At 51.5% G+C, this 20,535-nt stretch overlaps 2 protein-coding genes across 2 annotated transcripts; both read right to left on the bottom strand.

Moving 5' to 3' along the window:
- Positions 1-111: 111 nt before the first annotated feature.
- On the bottom strand, positions 112-7,912 carry LOC121663451 (keratin, type II cytoskeletal 5-like). The gene is made up of 9 exons (XM_042025718.1): positions 6,915-7,912; positions 5,876-6,096; positions 5,024-5,084; positions 4,412-4,507; positions 4,141-4,305; positions 3,894-4,019; positions 3,374-3,594; positions 3,227-3,261; positions 112-2,837 (listed from the first exon to the last, which is right to left on the bottom strand). Exons 1-9 carry the CDS (start codon positions 7,731-7,733, stop codon positions 2,308-2,310), a joined length of 2,274 nt encoding a protein of 757 aa, XP_041881652.1. The 5' UTR covers positions 7,734-7,912; the 3' UTR covers positions 112-2,307.
- Positions 7,913-11,783: 3,871 nt separating this feature from the next.
- On the bottom strand, positions 11,784-19,112 carry LOC121663455 (keratin, type II cytoskeletal 4-like). The gene is made up of 9 exons (XM_042025734.1): positions 18,475-19,112; positions 17,119-17,333; positions 16,023-16,083; positions 15,654-15,749; positions 14,757-14,921; positions 14,138-14,263; positions 13,360-13,580; positions 12,971-12,999; positions 11,784-12,857 (listed from the first exon to the last, which is right to left on the bottom strand). The coding sequence occupies exons 1-9, from the start codon at positions 19,018-19,020 to the stop codon at positions 12,454-12,456; spliced, it is 1,863 nt and encodes a 620-aa protein (XP_041881668.1). The 5' UTR covers positions 19,021-19,112; the 3' UTR covers positions 11,784-12,453.
- Positions 19,113-20,535: the final 1,423 nt, after the last annotated feature.

Here is a 20,535-nt window from a genome sequence, read left to right as displayed (position 1 = left end):
GCTCCCTCCCGTGCTCCTGCTCCCTCCCGAGTTCCTGCTCCCTCCCGAGTTCCTGCTCCCTCCCGTGTTCCTGCTCCCTCCCGTGCTCCTGCTCCTTCCCGTGTTCCTGCTCCTTCCCGTGTTCCTGCTCCTTCCTGTGCTCCTGCTCCCTCCTGAGTTCCTGCTCCCTCCCGTGTTCCTGCTCCTTCTCGAGTTCTGCCCGGAGTTATTCAGGGCCAGGATGTTGTGAGGTCAGGGCAGAGCAAAGCGTCTGAGCCTTTGAAATTCAATAAGGGCTTTGCAATATCGTTTGGCCGAGGGTTTTTTCTCCACTTTCTCTTGGTTTTATTCTCCTTTTGCAATGACTGACTGAAATATCTGCATCAGTGCTGCTGTTGTGCTCCGGCACCCATCCCCAACCCAGATCTTCCAGATAAAGCCTCCCCCAGAGCCCTGCAGACACTTGGGATTGCTCTGGCTTTTTAAGAAAGCAAAAATTAAATCCTGAGGTTTTGCCTGGCTGCGCCAAACCCTCCCTTCCACGGAAGAAAAGCTTTTGGATTAACCCCAATAAGTTAAGAAATGACTGGTGATTAATTAGCTTATCACTTACGGATAAACCTCCACCCTCCTTCTCTTCCTCGTCTTCCTCCTCCAGTTTTCTCCAATTCTTCAATTTATTTTTGGACAACCGATTTCAAGATTTTAATTATAATTTAATCAGAATTCCAAAGCTTTTCCCTGCCTCCAGCTTATTCTGATGAAGGTTGGGAATATTTTGTATTGCTGGTTCTGGTTTAGAATAAAAAGATAAATAAAAAGAACAAATAAATTACAATCTGGTTTTATTGGACACATTCCAAAAAGAGAGAGGAAGGGAAACATGGAGTCGCGTCACTATTGCGGAAGTATAACAAGCTGCAATTTTCGTTTTTAATGGTGCTTTCCAAAAATACAAAGACACAGTGGAAGGCCAGAGGGGTAAATTCCACCAGAAAAGGGGAAAATAGATTTGGGACGCTGGAGTTCCTTTGGGATCCTGCTCTCGACTGCCTCATTTCCCACCCACTGGGATGGAACCTGCTGCACTTCCCAGTTGCCCAAAAGTCTTTATTTTGGCAGAGGAACCCACACAGAGAGGAGATGCTGGAATTCCCCCAGGAGCAGTGGACAGGGTCCTTCAGGAAGCTTTTCCAGTGTGATTTTCACAGTCTCAGACTCTCCCCACCTGCTGCAACCAAGGTCGTGGGGAAAGACAGCAAGACTGGGACTGTTGGAGGATTTGGGAATTTTTGAAGACATTCCAGCAAAACCTTGCATGGGACAGAACAAAACCCCCATTTAACTGCAAACAATGGACTTGCTTTTGAAGGACTCGTTGTCTCAAACGTTATTTAGAATTTAAAAATCCTTTTATTTTGAAAACAAGCCCTTTTCTATCGGTTCTGGATCAATCACTGGTGAATCCTCTGACAGAAACCACCCCCGAGGTTACGTGTAAGGTGCCACTGCAGGCAAACTCATTTAAGAAGAGAAAGGACAGGAATGGGAGAGTGATCTGGGAAAAGCTTTTTGATAAGCTCGTGAATTCTCATCTGTGGGTGGAGGCATCTCAGGCTGCTGCTCGAACATGAGTGCTCTGAACGCCTGGTCAGGCTCAAGAGCCTGAGCTGACTCAGCAGCAAAACTTGGCAATATCTGGAAGAATCTTATCTTTCAAAACTTGGCTGTGAATGGAGGAAAGAGGGATTTTCCATCTCACAAGAGTGACTCAGAATGAAGGATATTTTAAGAGGGACATTACAAGCCACTGCCTGGGATCTTTGAGTGGCCTCCAGGGGGATTTCTACACAGCAGAAAAAACCCCCAGATCTGTGATGAAGATGAGCTTCTCCTGTGAAGGAGCAAGTTGGGCTCATCCCAGCAGTGAAGGCAAGGCAGGGTGAGCTAAACACACGTTCCCAGCCCATCCCTGGGCTTCTGGGGGCCAGAACTGAGCTAAAACCCTCCCTGCTATCTGCTCTGTTTTAGCTGATGGCTGTGGGTGGCCACAATCACAAACTGCTTGGCCTTATTAAAAACAAACAAGTAGAAAACCAAACCAGTTCCCCATTCAGAACAATCATTTAAGCCTGTGTTTTCCTTTTACTCCTGTTTCAGGGACTTGGAGAGCTCTGGTTGCCGTGTGTTCCACTGCTTTTCTTGACCTGAGATCCAAATGCATGGGAACTACAGAGCAGAAGCAGGGCAGAGGCAGCTGGAGGGGTGGAGGTGGGTGAGAATGGGGCAGGAGGAACAGAGGAACCACGGGAGGGTCTGGGCTTGGCTTTATTCGTGCTCTGTGGCATTCTTCAGGCTTTGGCTTTTTATGCTCTTTTTGCTGGAGGAGGTTTTGGAGACGATTTTCACACCTGGGTTGGTGCCTTTTGCACTTCCAGAGCTGAAATTCCCTCCGCTGGTGCTCAGGGCGCTGCTGCCGCCTCCGGCATGGCTGTGGCTGCCAGCAGTGCCCAGACCACTCCCTCCTCCAAATCCACCTCCAAGACCAACTCCAGCCCCAAATCCAAGTCCTCCTCCGCTTCCAAAGCTGTAGCTTCCTCCTCCTCCTCCTCCTCCTCCTCCACTGCCAGCTCCAAGACCGAAACCACTCCCGCCTCCTCCTCCAAGGCCAAAACTGCTCCCGCCGCCTCCTCCAAGGCCAAAACCGCTTCCAACACCTCCTCCAAGACCAAAGCTGCTTCCACCACCTCCTCCAAGGCCAAAACCACTTCCGCCGCCTCCTCCACTCAGGCTCAGTCCACCAAATCCTCCTCCTAAGCCAGCTCCACCAGCCATGCCGGAGCTGGAGCTGATGACTGCTGCAAGGAAAAGCAACCAGAGGGTTGGACATCTGCTCAGCAGTCATGGAATCATGGGATGGGCTGGGCTGGAAGGGGCCATAAAAGTCATCCCATCCCACCCCCTGCTATGAGCAGGGACACCTTCCACTATCCCAGGTTGCTCTAGGCCCCATCCAGCCTGGCCTTGGACACATCCAGGGACGGGGCAGCCACAGCTTCCCTGGGGAGTCACCCAGTTCCAGGAAGCACCCACAGGATTTGAGCCCAACTTCCATCCCCTGCACAAGCCCCTAATGACAGTGGAGGGATCCAAAATCCTATGTGGGGCAAAACTTCCCTTTTCCCAAGCTTGCTCCCAGGCCTTGTTCCCAAAGCCAGACTTTGGGATCCAGAACTGTGATACTTACAGTAGCTGATGGGGTTCAGTCCCTCCCCGCTGAGCCTGTTGGGGGATTAGAGGACATTAGAGCAAAATTATGGAGACAGGCAGAGGAACCAACCTCTGATGGGAAAAGTGATAGTCACCAGTATCCCCACAAGGATTTTGTTCCCACCTGCTCTCCTCGCCCTCCAGCAGCTTCCTGTAGGTCGCAATCTCAATGTCCAGGGCCAGTTTGACATTCATGAGCTCCTGGTATTCCCGGAGCTGCCGGGCCATGTCAGCCTTGGCTTTCTGCAGGGCATCTTCCAGGTCAATCATCTTTGCCTTGGCGTCCTTGAGAGCCATCTCCCCGCGCTCCTCAGAGTCTCCGATGGCTGTCTGCAGGGTGGCACACTGCAAGGGAGGGGGGGCTTGGAAAGCTGCTCTTCCCTTTGAGTGAGAGTCACCCAAGGAAGAAACCCATTCTGGCTGGGGCGTTCATGGAAAATGTTCTGGCTGAGCTAAAGTGGCTGGAGTTGAAGAGCCAGACTGGCGAAAACCACGCAATAGTTAAATTTTACAGTGTGGAGCCCTTTCCAGGAGGGAATTCAACACCTTCAGTGACGGTGCAAAAGTCCCAGATCAGCAAAGCTGAGCTGTGGTGTTGAGGGACAACAGAATGGGGCTCTGTCATCTCCTTTTGCCATTCCTACCTGGTTCCTCGTGTTCTCTATCTCAGAGCGGATTCTCTGGATGAGCCGGTTGAGCTCTGAGATTTCACCCTTCGTGTTGCGCAGGTCATCACCGTGTTTCCCAGCCGTAGCCTGCAGCTCCTCAAACTGAGGTGAGAAGGAAGATGGAACCTGAACTGTCTGAGGTGTCTGGCTGGACAAGATGTGGCTCAAACAGCCCGTCTTAGGGACAGCAGGGATTTCCTGTGGCAATGATGGGTCAACTCACCTTGGTTTGGTACCAAGCCTCAGCCTCGGCCCGGCTCCGGTTGGCGATGTCCTCGTACTGAGCTTTGACCTCGGCGATGATGCTGCTCAGGTCCAGGTCCCGGTTGTTGTCCATGGACAGGATGACGGCGGTGTCAGACACTTGGGCACTGAGCTGGGCCAGCTCCTGTGGGAAGCACATGGGAGCTGCACTTACCTCCCCCAAGCCCCAGAGTGGTGGCAGTCCCCAGCCAAGGACAGTGGCAGGACAGGAATTGAGGATTTGTCTGTACCGCCTCGTAGAGGGCTCGAAGGAAGTTGAGTTCATCACTCAAGGCATCCACCTTGGCCTCCAGCTCCACCTTGTTCATGTAAGCAGCATCCACGTCCTGGAAAAGAGCAGCTATGGGGGCACCTGTGGCACCTGGATCCTCTGCTCATCCAGGAAGAAGTTCCTTGGCACAGCCAAGAAATGGCCAAGCCTGGAGACGAGGCTGCCCCTTCCCCTGCTGCCTGGTAGAGAAGCTGTGCTTGGCACACCCCTCTGGAAGAGCACCAAGAGGGCACCTCCTGCCCCAGAAAAGTGCTGTGTGTAATTTGGAAATGGATAAGGAGGGAGGTCCTGGCTCTTTGGCCTTGGTACCTGGGATTCCCAGCACGACTGATCCCCTCTGTCTCTACATGGTCTGCTTTGCACCTGGGTGTGTTGTGGGATGGGAGTGGGAGGAGATTTTGCTTCCCTCCTACAAGCGCCTCCATTCCTTTCCCACAATACCACGATCAAACAGTGATTTAAAACCCTTCTAAAGGATGAGGACACAGCTCCATGAGATCTCTCATCCCTCAGGATATTCCCAGTCCGTGCAATGGTTGGAGTTGGCTCAGCAATCAGTTGTCTCACCCACCTTCTTGAGCACCACAAATTCGTTCTCTGCTGCCGTGCGCCGGTTGATTTCCTCTTCGTATCTGCAGGGGTAAGGGGAAAGAGGTGCTGGGTCAGACTCGGGAAGCAGAACAGGTGTCCACGTAGGACTGCAAGGTGATCTGGACTGGGGGTGGCATCTCCAAATCAGCCTCCTGGGAATTGTCCAGCTCAAATGTGTGAGATTCCCATTTCTCAAAGGGCTGAAAGGACATTTTTGACTTAATGCAGACAGAACAAGGAAGGTGAAGCTGGGTTAGAGGATTTTGCTTTGCAAGAGCCATCACGAGGTGCTGTGTCCTGGCTGAGTCTCCATTTTTTGCTGGGAAAAATGTCAATGGACCCTTTTTGGTGCTGTTGAGGAAAATGGGTCCTGCAGGGAGAGATACGCCTGAGCAGGGGTATTGGAGGTGATTAGTGATGTTCTATGTTATGCATTGGAGTACAAACTGGAGGAAGTTTTTCCCCTTTCCTGGAGAAATCTCCGTTAATACTTCAGGCTGGATATTTGCCTTTCAGAATTTGAATTTTTTGAGATTAATCATAGAACTATAGAATCAAAGAATCATAGAATGACAGAATTCTAGAATCACAGATTCAGCTGAGTTGGAAGGGATGCATCAGGATCGTTGAGTCTGACTCCTGACCCTGCACAGGACACCCCACCAATCCCACACTGTGCCTAGGAGCAGTGTCCAACCGCTCCTGGAGCTCTGGCAGCCTTGGGGCCGTGCCCACTCCCTGGGGAGCCTGGGCAGCACCTGACCACCCTTTGGGTGAAAATTCCCATTGCTCAATGTTCAGCTGAACCATTTACACCCCATTTCACACTCACTTGTTCTTGAAGTCCTCCACGAGGTCCTGCATGTTCTTCAGCTCCCCATCCATGCGTCCCCGCTCATTGAGCAGGTTGGCCAACTGCCGCCGCAGGTTGTTGATGTAGGCCTCAAACAGCGGGTCCAGGTTGCTCTTGCTGGAGTTGTTTTTTTGGCCCTGCTCCTGCAGAAGGGTCCATTTGGTCTCCAGCACCTTGTTCTGCTGCTCCAGGAAGCGAACCTGAGCATTGGGAAGCAGAAGAGGCTTAGGCAGAAGATATCTGTGAGCTGACAGCCAGTATTCAGTAACTGGCAGTGATGCACAGCAGGAGCCAAGGGATTCCCAAGCTAAGAGTTTCCAAACTGGGAATATCCTCTGGATTATCCAGGGCTGTGTTAGCCCAGCCTGTAGCTGAGCAAATCCACCCTCAGTGGAGAGTTCTCTCCAGAGGCAATTTAATTTAGGAAGCCAACAAGCAATGGTAAGAAAACTTGGGTTCAGGTCTTTCTTCATCAGACAGTGAAGTTCTTCTTTCACACCCTCTGGGGTTTCTTTCTTTGTAAGGTATTTATGTTCCTTCGTTAAAGCTAAGGTCTGAGTACTAATGCAAAAAGGCTTAATTGCCTTTCCTTTTGCTCACACATACAACATATTTATCCAATTAAAAGCCAAGGAAGGACTTGAGCAGTTGAGTCAATTGGGTCAATATATAAAGGATTTCACCTTGCAGGCAATAAACAAGGACCAACACATCTGCTGCGATTGCCCAGAGAGGGAGTTTGGTTGAGTCCCTAGACCTGGACCCAAAACTGGCTTATTCCGTTTCAGCTAATCTGTGTTATTTCTCAGGCACAAAATCTGGATCTAATCCTACAGTTTTCTTGTCTTGTTTTCTCCCCTGTAACTGTTCATAAGGACATTATTGTTTGAGGGAATTAACAAAGGCATGCAGGGAGGAAATGGGTGAAGGACTGGAGATCTCTGAAGTCCTATTTTTATATCTACTAGACCCCCACTCCCCCTCTACCACAGATCCACAGCACCCAGGGAGGTCTTACCTTGTCAATGAAAGAAGCAAATTTGTTGTTGAGGGTCTTGATTTGCTCCTTCTCATCTTTCCGCACCTGTTGGATGTTTGGATCTATCTCCAGGTTCAGTGGTGCCAGCAGACTCTGGTTGACAGTCACTTCTTGGATTGTACCCACTCCAGATGGGCCACCAGAAAATCCCACCGGGTTCCTGCCACCACCAAGCCCCCCAGGAAATCCTCCCAGCCCCGCCAGTCCACCCAAGCCAAACCCTCCACCACCTCCCTGCCCACCACTAAAGCCAAGCCCACCAGCACCTCCACCAAAGCCAAATCCACCACCTCCACCACCAAGCCCCAGCCCAAGCCCACCACCAGCTCCGCCACCACCAAGCCCCAGCCCAAGCCCACCACCAGCTCCGCCAAGCCCATAGCCACCCCCACCACCGCCACCTCCCAGGCCGGAGCCACCGGCAGCTCCACTCCCAAAAGCCGCTCTGAAGCTGCTTCCAACCCCGATGGAAATCCTCTTGCTACCACCAAGGTTGTAGAGGCTCCTGCTGCCAAAACCTCCACCAGCACCAGCACCACCTCCTCCAATGAGCCTCCCAAAGCCACCTCCGCCTCCTCCCGATCGTGACACAGAGCTAAAGCCAGCCCTGTTGCTGCTTGGAATTATGGCCGAGGCAGCGCTGTAGGATCGGCCTCCACCTCCTGCCCTCATGCTGAGCGTCCGGTTCATCGCGGCAGCAGAGAAGGGCCCTGCACAGCCAGAGAGACTCCACAGCTCTCTGAGGAAAGGGAATATGGGTGCCCCTTTTATCCCCCAGGGATCTGGGCTTGGTTGCATGGAAGTCCAGTGATCAATTTAGTGCCTTCATGGTTTTGACGTGCCAGGAGGCAGCTGTCTCCCTGAGACTTGTTAAACCCTGATTGCACCCAAACACACCTCCTAGGGCTGGATCTGCTCAGCTGGAAGAGTTACCTAACGCCCAGATTTCTGGCAGGGGAGCTCAGCCTGATGCAAAGCCTCTGTATCCTCACAGAGATTGTTTATTTTATTTCATATTATTTTGCCTAACCCTGGAAGTGTCCAAGGCCATGTTGGGAGGGGCTTGGAGCAACCTGAGTTGGTGCAAGGTGTCCCTGCCCATGGTGGGGTGGAATGAGATGGTCTTTGAGATCCCTTCCAACCCAAACCATTCTGGGATTCCATGATTCTGTAATTTCCTCACTGTGAAAGAAAATAATTTTAAAATGTTATAAAACCAGAAATAAAGTCTTGCATCCCCCAATTCTAATTAAAAGATGCAGCACATCAACACAGAGATCAGTGGAGAGTCCTCTGGACTGACTCGAGTGAAGGACGGTGAGAACAAAATGGTTAAATCTGAACAAAAATATTTCATGGGGTTTCTTCACCTGAAGGCAGAAGGCAGCTTGATGTTCATGAAACCTGACATCCCTTTTGGGGCTCTAATTGATCCAGTCTGCTGTTCCCACTCCCTGGGCAGGGACCATCTCATTGGGATGACTTGACAAAGTGGTCCTGATCAAGTTTTCCTCTTTCCCCTTTCCAGATTTAAATATCACCTCAAGTTTTGTCCATTTATATTCATTATTTAGCCTATGGCAGGTTTTCTAGGCTTCTCTTCCTTGCATTTCCAGAGGACAACTCCATCCCACCCACAGGCTGGGCTGGGATTTCTCCAGCTAGCTGATGTGACTGATGCAATTTCATTTTGACCTAAAAACCATTTCAAAAGAAGAGGCAGATTTTCTGAAAAACTCTCTGCCCAGCTCTGTGGGACGATGTTATTTGCCTGCTTTAAGATGTAGTCAGTCCTGAGTTTCTGGCTCTCTCCAGCTCTGATTTCTTTTAAAGACCTTTGAACCTTCCATTCAAAATGCTGCCAAAAGCAGATTTAACCAGCATGAAAAATACTCCCACAAATTCTCCCTATTTTACTTCTTGGAGTCCTTGGGAAAAAAGATCAAATTCAACAGGGCGTGGTGACACTTTCTGGCATCTCAGACTTTGTGGAACTGCAGTGCTGAGAGTGTTTCATCCCTTGCATGTCAGAGCTCAGCTGGTTTTTGCTGTGGGGCTGTCCTGGTGGCTTTGCCTGCACTCTGCACAACTGGAGCTTAACTACATTTACAGGACAGGACTCTACTTGCCCTTCAAAACGCATCCCTGTGCCCTAGTGCTACAAGATCATTGAGGAGCTAAACTCTCACTGGCATCTCTGGAAGAACAATGAAATAGCTGCTACTGAACACAGAAGACCAAGTGTCTGATTATACTTGGAGAAAGGCTGCCAGGCAGGCTCGAACGGGAGAGCTGGGGCACTGAAAGAGAATTTCCCTTTGCAGTGAGAAATGATTCCCAGATGGTACAGGTCAGCTTGTTTCTTTTTGGAAAATGTGGGTCTGAATCTGGAATGTCACTTGAAATTCATGAGCATCCATTGCTTCGATGATTTGCATAAAATTCAAAGCCAGGGTGCGATGGGAAAATGAGATTTTGTCTTCATGGTTGCTTGACCCCAGTAAAGGCAGCTTGTCCTGAAGCTGAAGAACGGGTTCAGATCAGATGTTAGAGCAGAATGAATGTAATGGGATTAAAGGTGGGGCTGCCAACAAGAAAGAGGGAATTGTCACTTTAGGCTCCCACACTCCTCTCCCCTCGGCTCATTATCCACAGGGTATGCGAGCGCCGCGAAGGCCACTTGAAAATCGCTCCCTTTCCTTCCTGGCCTGGTTGGTGGTGTGGAGGAGCCGAGGGTTGGGGCTCCAAACCCAGAGGCAGATGTGGCATTTTCACCTGTCTGCTTGGATCAACTCTGCTAGCCTCTGGGTTCAAGCTGAAAGAGGGAAAGTCAAAGTTAAATATATGGAAGAAATTCCTCCCTGTGAGCGTGGGGAGGCCCTGCAATGGATTTCCCAGAGCAGCTGTGGCTGCCCCTGGATCCCTGGAAGTGCCCAAGGCCAGACTAGGATATCCCCTGGGATAGTGGAAGGTGGCCCTGCCCATGGCAGCGGGTGGAACAAGACAGTTTATGAGATCCTTTCTATCCCAACCTCTCTGATAATCCATTGTTTTAGACTCTATGAATTTACGAAAGACTCTGGGAGCGACACTGTGCAAGATTTGACCTCCATCCATCCCAAACGCACATTTCCGGCTTTTTTCTCTCCAAAATACCCTGATCTACATGGACATCTTCAAGCAGGCAGCAGCAAACATGGGTTTTGCAATAGCTGGGAGTTGAGGACAGGGATGATTAAAGGTTTTCTCCCAGAAATGCAAGAGCTGCCAGGCTGCTTTTGTCCCCCGGGGAGCTGGCTGGTGTTTGGTGTGCAGGTATTGCTTTGCAGGGAGGTGATCAACATAAATTATGAGCTGTTGGGGACTGAAAGCTTCTTGTTTGGATGTTTCTGCTTGGTATTTACATAGAAATGAGATGGAGCCCGAGTCGTGTTCATGGAGCAGAAAAGATGAAGATGTTTCCAAAAACATTTTTAGGGGGGTGAGTTTTGCTTTCTCACCAAGGCTGACCCACTTGGCTTTCACCACCCCCCAGCCACTGTGGCATTTATTAAAATACAATTAGTGCTCTGCTCCCTGTTGATCACATCCAATAAACCACGAGGGGAGCCCGAATGCCCCATGCTGGGAGAGCAGCAGAGGCCGGAGCGCATCCCATGGTGGGTTCATCCCCATCCCAGCAGCAAGGACAGACTGAGTCTGGGATGGGGACTGAGCTCATCCTCCAGCCCAGGAGAGGTCGAGGGAAAGAAGCCCTGAGCCAGCAGGGAAGTCTTGGAAGTGGAGTGGGACATCAGGGAATAAATGGCAGCACCTGGTTCTCGGTGAGCCTTTCAAGGGCAGATGAACCTGCCCACACCCTGGGCCTTTCCAGGCTGGACGAGGACAGAGGGATTTCTCCAAGGATGATGCAGAGCAGAGCTGGCTCAGGGGCCGTGGGCTGTGCCATGGGCAGCTGTGGGAAGGGAGGAGCTGCAGGGCCGCTTGGTTTTCCCGTGATTCCAGCTGTGCATCCGGCTGGGTTGAGTTGGCACCACGGCAAGATCCTCACAGCCAAGTCATAGAGACCCATCAGTGGGTCACTGTCCAGGGGAACTGGGAAGGCTGCAGAACTCAGGGAGCATTGGGATAACAGTCAAGCATCTGGTGGGATTTTTGGGGTGTCCTGTGCAGGGTCAGGACTTGGATTAGATGATTCTTGTGGGTCCCTTCCCACCCAGGATATTCCATGGTTCTACGACCCTCATAGAGAAAGGGGAGAGGGCGATGTGATTTCTCCTAAATCCCAGTTTCCTAAAATTGTGGGAGAGGGTTTTCCCTCCCTGGAAGGGATGATGGAGGGGCATGTCCAGCCACAGGTCCAGCCCCTGTTCTTTGTGTGAGTTCACATATTTTAAGGAAGGTGAGGGCTAAGGAAGGAGCCCCTGGTGCTGCATTTTGGGAAGCTGCACTTTCCTCTTACTTTCTTCTAAAATCAACCCACTCTCATGGGGGGGTTTCACAGGTGTGGTGTAGGATTATTTTCCTGTTACTCCCTGAGCTGGTTCTCACTGATTTCTTTAAACAAGTGCCTGGCTGCCTTTTTGTTCAGTCTCCAGAGATCCCAGACACTGTGAGAGATCCCAAGCAAACTGCTTATCCCACGGATGGTTGAAGAGCCTCATTCCAGACTTCCTTGTGGCCACACTGATCATTGGATGGAATAAAGGTATGCAAAGGTGCTTCGGGAAGGAGAGCAGACAAAAACTTCTTGAAGCTCCAAACTCCACCCATTTGGAGACTCAGGTTTGAGGAAACTTCTATGATTTGCAATATCAGGGAGGGAAATAAAGCCCAGGCAGTGCAGCATGAATTATGCATGGCGTTTATTGAAGGTACAGCTGAAAGTCTGGAGTAAGCGAAGGGTAATAACTCTGTTCACTTACACATTAAAAGCTTTAATTCCGTCTATTACACACAGGAAAAACAACGCATGCATTTAACTACAGAAATATAAGGTGCTCGTCGGGGCATAATTAAAATCTGCTCTACCAAACACGGTGTAGCAACCTGGACCAATTTACATAAGCATTCCCAACCCTCTCGTAAACAGGAAAAATTGGATTTTTCTGCTGTCATTAAAGAAGTTAAATTACAGCTGCAGCTTCGTCTCAGACAATTAAATTGTGGCTTCTCTGAAGTTGGGATGACCAAATTTTTCATCCTTTTGCAATAGCTGCATTAGTCTCTGCTGGAAAGGGGTCGAGCAGGGAAGGGTGATTGAAAAGCCAAGATGATGTGTGGAGACAGGAATGGTCTCTGAAATGAAAATCTCACCTGGCTGAGGGGGGCAGGGGGGCGTTTCCCCCAAGAAAGACATCAGAGAGAGGGTGGAGTTTGTCGGGCAAAGGGTTTAGGCAGAGCGATGTCCTAGCGCATGGTTGTGTGATCCCTGTGGCTGTCAGAGGGAGGGGGAATACTGTTTTATTGCAGAAATGCTGATTATTATAAAATCTGCCGTGTCGGGCCCCGCCGGTCTCTACCGGCTCGTCCTGACCACGCGCACGGATGTGCTGAACCTGTTACCGCAGACCCCCGGGGGCCCGGGGATGAGCACGGGCCCGGCGCCGCACTGCTCCACCCCTGCGCACACCACGTTGCCCAGGTTGCCCAGGTTGCCCAGGTTGCCCATCCCGGGGGCGCACTGGACCCCGTCCACCCCGGTGAGCACTTCCCTCCCCACGCAGCTGACCGCGCTTCTGGCCCCGAATCCTGCCCCGACCTTGGGGACACAATCCACGCTCCGGGTGCTGAACCCGGCGTTGCCGAAGGACGAGACCATGCCCAGCCCCGCGCCGGCCCCTCCGGTCTTGACGGTGCATTTGCCTCCGATTCCAGACAGGGATCGGCACTCCCCGACCGTGCCCCCGCCGCTGACCACGGCTGCGGGGGAAAAACAGGCTCGGTTACGCCCAGAGCAGTGAAAACCCGGCTTCAAAGGAGGGTTACAAGCTTAAAAGGCTTGTAAGGAAACGACGGGGGGTTCATTAACTCACCTACGCTCACAGGGTTGCCAGTGCATATCCTGCCAAGGAAAGAAACGTCTCAGAGGTGGATTTAGGGACATATTCTGCAAACACGCAGGCAAGCAGAGCCCAGCCACTGCCTCCTTAGAAACCTGACAGGTCCTTCAGCCCCTTAGGTGCACCGGGGTGAGAGGTGCTTGTTCAAATTGCCCACCAAAGCACTGCAGGGTTGGGTCCCGAATTCCATGGTCATACTAATATCCCATCCTCTTTTTGGATGAGAGGATGATCACCTCCTACACCCATGGGGATAGAAAAGGGGCCCTGCTCCCCTCTGTACCCCTGGGTGCAACATTTCTTTTCCCTCCCCTTGCCTTTTGCTGACCCTCCTTACAAGGTGCATCCAGGGCTGCTCCTACCTGCTCTCTTCTCCCTCCAGCAGCGTCCTGTAAGTGGCAATCTCAATGTCCAGGGCCAGCTTGACATTGAGCAGCTCCTGGTAGTCCCTGAGCAGACAGGCCATCTTGTCCTTGGCCTGCTGCAGAGCTGTCTGCAGGTCAACCAGCTTCTGGCGGGCGTCCTTGAGGGCGCAGTCCCCCCGTTGCTCAGCATCACAGATGGCCGTCTGCAGGGCTGAGATCTGGGGACAGCCACAGGAGGACATTCCCACAAAGTTTCAGTATAGTAAAGTAAAGCAAAGCCTATCCAGTCCCATCTCCTGCCATGGGCAGGGCCACCTTCCACTAGCCCAGGCTGCTCCAAACCACATCCAACCTGGCCCCAGACACTTCCAGCCACAATTTCTCTGGGCAAGAGGGCAGCCGGGGTGATATTAAGGGGTATCTCCACAGGGTTGCTCATGTGACCCCTTACTTCCCAGCCAGGAAGTGCCAGAGAGCCAAGATTTAGGCTGGATTTGTGGTGGCCAAGCTTTTTGGGATGAAGGTGATGGGATCTGTTGGCTGCAACCGGGTGGGAGCCCACAGCAAACACTGATTCTGGCACAGCCAAACCAATGCACTTCTTATTTGTGAGGTGAGATCTGCTTTTTAGTGTGCATGACCAGCAGATGAGAAGTTAAAACAGATCTAATCTGGGGCGGGGGGTTCTTTGCAGCTCCACAGGGTGGGAGCTGGTAGGACGATGCCCTCTGACAGAGGAGCTGAGCTCCCAGCTGGATCCATCCCTTGGTCCTACCTGTTTCTTCACGTTGTCCGACTCACACTGCAGCTTCTGGATCATCCTGTTGAGCTCGGCAATCTCGCTCTGGTTGTTCCTCAGGTCATCACAGAACTTGCCCCGGCTGCTGTGGAGCTCCTCCAGCTGTTGCACAGGAAGAGGATGATGTCAATGCACCCAAATCTCCCCTTCTCAGGCCCCCTACCTTCCCAGGAAGATGGAAATCTCTGGAGCTGCACGGGGGTCAATGCCCCTGGGGCACCACCCAGCCACGGCCTCAGCACAGACAAGGCGACAGCCTCAGGTGAGTCCTGGACTTGCTGATCTTGGAGGTCTTTTCCAGTCTTAGGGTTCTATGATTTGCCCTTTGGGAAGTGGGGATGCACCTGAGGGTGCACAAAGGGGACATCTCTGAACGCCCTGATCTGCTCTGCTTGTACCGAAATGTCTCAAACCACACTTTGAAGGTTGGCTTGGGTTTGGGTTTGGGTTTTTTGGCACCTTCTATAGCAAATTGCAGCTAGTACACAATGTGGAGTGGGTTAAAGTTGCATCATGGAGGACGGGAATGGTCTCAGAAATGGTCTCAGAAACGGTCTCAGAAATGGTCTGTCATGAAAATTCATGGAATACTCACCCTGGTTTGGTAGAAAGCCTCCACCTCGGCCTTGCTCTTCTGGGCGATCTCCTCATAGCAGCACTCCACGCTTTTGATGATGCCCTCCATGTCCAGGTCCCGGCTGTTGTCCATTTGCACGATGACAGAGGTGTCACACAGCTGACAGTCCAGCTGAGCTCTCTCCTGCAGGACCAGAGCGTCAGTCCCATTCCCTCAACCAGCCCCAGCCAGGCCAATGGCAACCCCAGCAAGGGAGGTCTGGTTGGAGGAGGTTCTCCCATGACCTCCCAACATGGGGTTCTCCAGCTGGGTGACTCGTGTCCAGCAAGACCTGGCAGCTGGGACCTGTTTTGGTGGCACAACGTGGGATGGCTGCGTGCAGCTCCTGAAGGAAGGGCGGGGAATCCTGCTGGAGCAACCCACTCCTGCATTCCTGGCTGTGCCAGTGCTCTGCTGGACAGGGAATCCCTCAGGCCTGGCTTCTTTGGGCCCCACTGCCCCCAGCTAAAGGGGTTTAGCTCAAAAAGGTGTCAGTGCAAAGTGTCCCCTGTGTGTTTTGTTAAAAACTCATGGAACTTTAGACAGAAGTGATATTTTCATAAAAATATTTTGACTAATGTAAAAAGAACAAGAGCTAAAAATATTCGGCCAACCCAGGGATGGTTTGGATTAGAATTTGAGAGGTTTTCAGGCAAAAACCCCTTTGTGGGCAGCAAAGTAGGAGACAACCAAGACCCCCTTTGCCTTCCCAAAGTAGGTGCAACAGTGTTGTTATCAAATACATCTAAAGACAGAATTCTGGGCTGCAATTCCAGGATTTTCAGGAAGAACACCTTTCCCTGCACTCTTGGTGTAAGACTTGGGTGGGGAGGGCAGGAGATGATGCCTCCCCCAGGGAGCAGATTGGGCTCTTACCTCAGCGTAGATGCACTTCAGGAACTCCAGCTGCTGCCGCAGGAGACCCACCCTCACCTCCAGCTCCTCCTTGGTCAGGTAGAGACAATCCACATCCTGGAGAGATACCAGGAATTAGGTGAAAAGAGGTGAAGGAGCGACTGTGGCAAACCCCAGGTTTTCTTTAGATTTGGAGAAACCCCACTACTTCCAGCCCTCAGCACTATCTGGGTTTGGGCTGCATGTGCTGAAAACCTCACAGAGGCCCTCCAGATTCCTTGGGTTGCCTCATTTTTGGGCCATCAGGCTGTGCCATGGTGCCAGGACCCCCCACTTCTCCCACGGGCCCCACGCCCAGGGTTTGGCTACCCCCAGCTGCTCCTGACTCACCTTCTTGAGCACCACGAACTCATTCTCCGCCGCCGTGCGCTTGTTGATCTCATCTTCGTACCTGCAGGAAAGTGGAGTGGGGGGATGCTGAGCCCTGGGGGTCCCATCTCCATCACCCAACCAGCCAGTGCAGACCATGGAAAATGAGATTTCTCTTTGCACCTCATTTTTTATCACTATTTTTGCTTCGTTGCTGTTTCTTACCCCCTCACTGGGATTTATTCATCTGTTTTAGCCACACCAGCGGCTTGGGTGGCTGAAGCCAGAGGAAAATCCAGCCAAACCACCAGAAATGCAAAGCTGGAGGCTTGGATTGCTGCTTCCAGCCCTGCTGCTTTGTGAGATGTTTTTCCAGAGCATGCAGGACTCTGCTCAGAGTGTTTCTGGGGAGACTGTGGCCAAAATGCCCCAGGGGAAGGTCAGGAGCTTGAGCAACCTGCGAAACTCCAGGGTGCAGTGGGGAGCACAGTCAGGGCATAATGACTCAGTAATTGGGACCTGGAAGAACTTTCACAAGATGCTGATTCTGTGACTTGGACCTGCTCGGTGGTGGCTCAGCAAGAAAAAACACCTGAGACGATGAACTCTGGGGAAAGGTTGATCCAGTGACCTGGTTTGTGGCTTAGCAGAGTACACAGGGAGATTTTTAGGAGTATCTGCAGCTTAGATTAGAAAAAGAAATTCCCACATTCCCTCTGGGAAGAGAGAATGTATCCCAACATGATGTGGGTAAAGAGTGGGGTGGAGAAATTTGGCTGAGGGTTTTGTGGGAATGGATGGCACTGGGGAAGATACAGGCACAGCTGACAGGGGAAACTTGATATGGCAAACCACAGGGCTGTGCAGGAGGCCGAGGAAAACTGGTTTCCTATCCTGCTCCCTAAAGAAACTGGGGTTGAAAACCTCTCCCAGTCCAGCACCAGCATCTCCCAGTGCAGCACTGGGTGTCCAGTGCAGGAAACTCGCCCAGTACTGCGGAGCCTTGCCCTGTGCCCCAGTTTTTGGATCCATGCAGTGCAATTCCCGTAGATTCACACTCAGGAACACCCCCAGGCCAGCAGTGTCTGGGTCTGCTGCTTCCCTGTGTGTGACTTACTTGCACTTGAACTCCTGGACCAGGTCCCGCAGGCACCGCTCCTCATTCTCCAGCCGCTCACGCTCCCCCATCACACACTCCAGCTGCTTCCTCAGGTTGCAGATGAAGTTCTCAAACACAGGCTCCAAGTTTCTCCGGGAAGCTGGGAGCACATACTGCTGCAGCAGCTCCCACTTGGTGGTCAGCACCTTGTTCTGCTGCTCTAGCAGCCGCACCTGGGCAGGGAAGAGATGGGAGAGTCAGGCCCTCCTGTGCCAGGGTTTCTCCACTTCCCAAAGGGAAAAGTGAAAATCAAATCAGAATTGCAAATGGCCAGGTGCTGCTGTCTCAGGGGGTTGAATGGGACTGGCATCTTCTCTGAGCTAAACTGGTCCCACCCAGGACTCGAATCTCAGGCTGAGCAACATCAGTGCCTTCACTCTGTGCTGAGGCCAGTCCTGGGTTCAACCAACGCTGGTTCAGCCAGACACCTCCCCTTCTCCCCCAGAACCGGATCCTTGGCCTCCTGACAGGCCCAGGGCAGTAACAAGTCCTTCTCAGCACTAAAAGCTCCATCCAGGACCTCATTTGGATGTATCTGATCTAAACTCCAATCATGGATACTTATCATGCCTTTCACTGCTAGATTAAAGGGCTCTCTAAAACCTTGATGGGTCATGAATAAGTCATATTACAAATGGGAGGAAGCAGGAGTTGCTGCTCCTGGGTGGATTCAGTCTTTCCAGTTGCAGAACAACTCTCCAGGAAAATCAAGATCAGATCAGACAGAGCAGATTTTCTTTGCTGCTTGAAAAATTCTTTCCCATAACAGCTCTCTAAACAGTCATGAAAACCCTTAAACATAGCCAAGAAAACAATGATAAATTACATCTTTTTAGGAACTCACCAAATCATTTCATTCACAGAGTAGAGGGACAGAGAAATTAAAATAGTTCCTCCCGTTTTAGTTAAATTCATCCTTCCACATCACCTTCATGAAACACAAACTATTTTAAGAATGCAGAAGTCCTTTGGAGTTTATAGGTTTGTGAGAGCAACATCAGGTTATACACTTGGATTAAAATTTCCTATCCTTCTGTGTCTCCATCTCATCACTCACAGGTTTGCATTTACTGTGTCCTTGGAGCTGCTCCTGACTGAGCTCTTTAGCAGGTTGGTGACCATCCAAAGGTACAACACTGGTGGTGTTGCCTTGGTGCAGGGCTTAAATCCAGAGGGTCTCCAGGCCAGGACCGCCATGGTTCATCAGAAATGTTTAAATACCAGGGTACCAGGAGAAAGAGCTCCCAATGTTGTCTCTGGGGACATGCAGCCCTGGGAGCTGAGGGACGCGGGGCAGGGAAAGTGGGCTCTCACCTTGTCGATGAAACAGGCGAACTGGTTGTTGAGGTTCTTGATCTGCTCCTTCTCGTGGGTCCGCACTTGGCACTCCTCAGGGTCCACGCCCACGCACAGGGGCTTGAGGAGCTCGGGGTGGATGCTGACGCCGCGAATCCCCTCGGACCTCCCTCCGCCGAGGCCGATGCTGATGCCACCGCCGTAGCCCCCCACGGCCACGCCATCCCCCAGGCCTCTGTAGCTGCCCAGGCCCCCGAAGCTCGCACAGTTCCCAAAGCCCACGACGGTGCCAAAGCGGCCCCCGCCGTAAGCGACACCGCAGCGCCCAACGCCAGCACCGCCGTAGACGCCGCTGCGGCAGCTCCCACCGAAGGAAATCCTTTGCCCTCTGCCCAGGTCACAGACGCTGCGGCTGCTGAAGCCGCCGATCCCACACCTCCGTCCCACGGGCTGGCACACGGAGGCCGAGCTGCTGTTGGCCCTGCCCAGGCCGCAGACGGCAGATGCCGAGGAGAAGCCTCGTCTTCCCAGGATGGAGCCAGAGGTGTAGCACTGTCGGCTCATGGTGGCTGGGGCGGGCGGGCAGTAACGGCGACGCGGAGGAGCAAGAGAGGAGCAGGGACTGGAAGAAGGAGATCTCCTTTAGCTCCTCTGAGGCAGAGCCCTTCTCCTTATATACATTTCAGGAGGTGCCTCAGATGCAAAAATTTAATTTATCCACTGGGTTTGGTCTGCCTGGCAGCAAGGAATGGATTCCAACATTTTAAACCCACAGCAAACACTTCTATCTCATATGAAATAATGTGGAAATTAAAATAAACTGCTTTGCTTGCAAGCTTCAGTTTCAGGACTTATATTTTACTTAATTAATCTGCTTCCTTATTGTGTAATTATAGTTTAGCAAAATAATTCAAGGGGGTTTTATTCATGGCTTGTTTACGGTTTGGTTTCACCACAGCGTTTAATTATGTTTCAGGACCTCCTGCAAAATGTCGTGGCGATGCCGCCCCTTCCAGGGTCCGTGGCCAGATCCGGGCAGGCTGTTGGGCAATGACCGCTGGTGACAGGGAGAGGGAAGGCGGATCCATCCCAGCTCAGCACTGACGTTGCTGGGAGTGTTCTCGTAAGCATTTATTCCTTCCTCTTGTGGGGATGGCTGTGGCTCTCGGAGAGAATTCAGGTGCTGACCAGCAGGATGGGGTTGGTGGTTTCTGTATTGATGGAGAAGGAACAGCGTGAGGTGGTGCCGAGGATGAGTTTGGTCATGGGGAGGATGCTCTGGGAAGCTGGGGATTCACAGAATCATGGAATCATGGAACGGTTTGGGTTGGAGGGGACCTTAAAGCTCATCCCATCCCACCCTCTGCAGTGAGCAGGGACACCTTCCACTGTCCCAGGTTGTTCTAAGCCTCATCCAGCCTGGCCTGGGACACTTCCAGGGATGGGGCAGCCACAGCTTCTCTGGGCACCCTGTGCCAGGGCCCAACGGGGCTTCCTCTGCCGCTCAGAATACACGGGATTGAAGATAAGGAATTTCTGGGAAATGGCAGTGATTTATTGCTGAGTTATGTGCCCAGGGAAGGTGCTAAATTTCGAATCTGGGCGTGATGGGACTGGGGCATGCAGCAGATTCACAAGAATGGGAGAAGTGACAAAGTAGGGAAGTGAAGTGTTACAAACCAGTTGAGAAATGTCAGCTGGAGAGAAGATTTTGTCTGGTGTTCCTGTGACATACCTTTTTGACATTAAATCCCTCCAGTAATACTGGTAATGAGAAGGCATCATCCTGTCTTAATTAAAATTCTTAAAAAGATTTTTGAATTTGCTTGGAAACAAATAAGGTTCCTTTTTTGCCTTAAAAAAGGGGTCTAATCACAGAAACATATGGAATTGCAGAGCTTGCCCTGAGAAATCTTTACATCTTTGCTGGGGCAAAATGAACTGGTTCTGGGAGGACTCAGTGCTTTTGTCGACACGGAATGCATTGTCTTGAATTAAAAGTCAGGAAAAAGAATCAGGAAATTTAGAATATTTGTGGAGTATTTCCTCGAAGGATCTTTCCTTTTTTTTTAGCAGGTC

Source organism: Corvus kubaryi, unplaced genomic scaffold (assembly GCF_017639235.1).
Source record: "Corvus kubaryi isolate FWS band 111438036 unplaced genomic scaffold, C.kubaryi_AGA036_p1.0 37277, whole genome shotgun sequence".
In the NCBI taxonomy this organism is placed as follows: Eukaryota; Metazoa; Chordata; class Aves; order Passeriformes; family Corvidae; genus Corvus; species Corvus kubaryi.
This window is presented reverse-complemented; position numbering and strand designations above follow the sequence as displayed.

Excerpts from the sequence above, each read along its gene's own strand:
- LOC121663451 (XM_042025718.1), bottom strand. The coding sequence starts at position 7,733 with ATGCAACCAAGCCCAGATCCCTGGGGGATAAAAGGGGCACCCATATTC. Across the intron at positions 4,306-4,411 it reads TTCGAGCCCTCTACGAGGCG|GAGCTGGCCCAGCTCAGTGC; the intron begins GTACAGACAAAT and ends TGCTTCCCACAG. Across the intron at positions 3,595-3,893 it reads TAGAGAACACGAGGAACCAG|TGTGCCACCCTGCAGACAGC; the intron begins GTAGGAATGGCA and ends CCTCCCTTGCAG.
- LOC121663455 (XM_042025734.1), bottom strand. The coding sequence starts at position 19,020 with ATGAGCCGACAGTGCTACACCTCTGGCTCCATCCTGGGAAGACGAGGC. Across the intron at positions 13,581-14,137 it reads CGGACAACGTGAAGAAACAG|ATCTCAGCCCTGCAGACGGC; the intron begins GTAGGACCAAGG and ends GGCTGTCCCCAG. Across the intron at positions 13,000-13,359 it reads CTGGAGGGAGAAGAGAGCAG|GATATGCACTGGCAACCCTG; the intron begins GTAGGAGCAGCC and ends TTTCCTTGGCAG.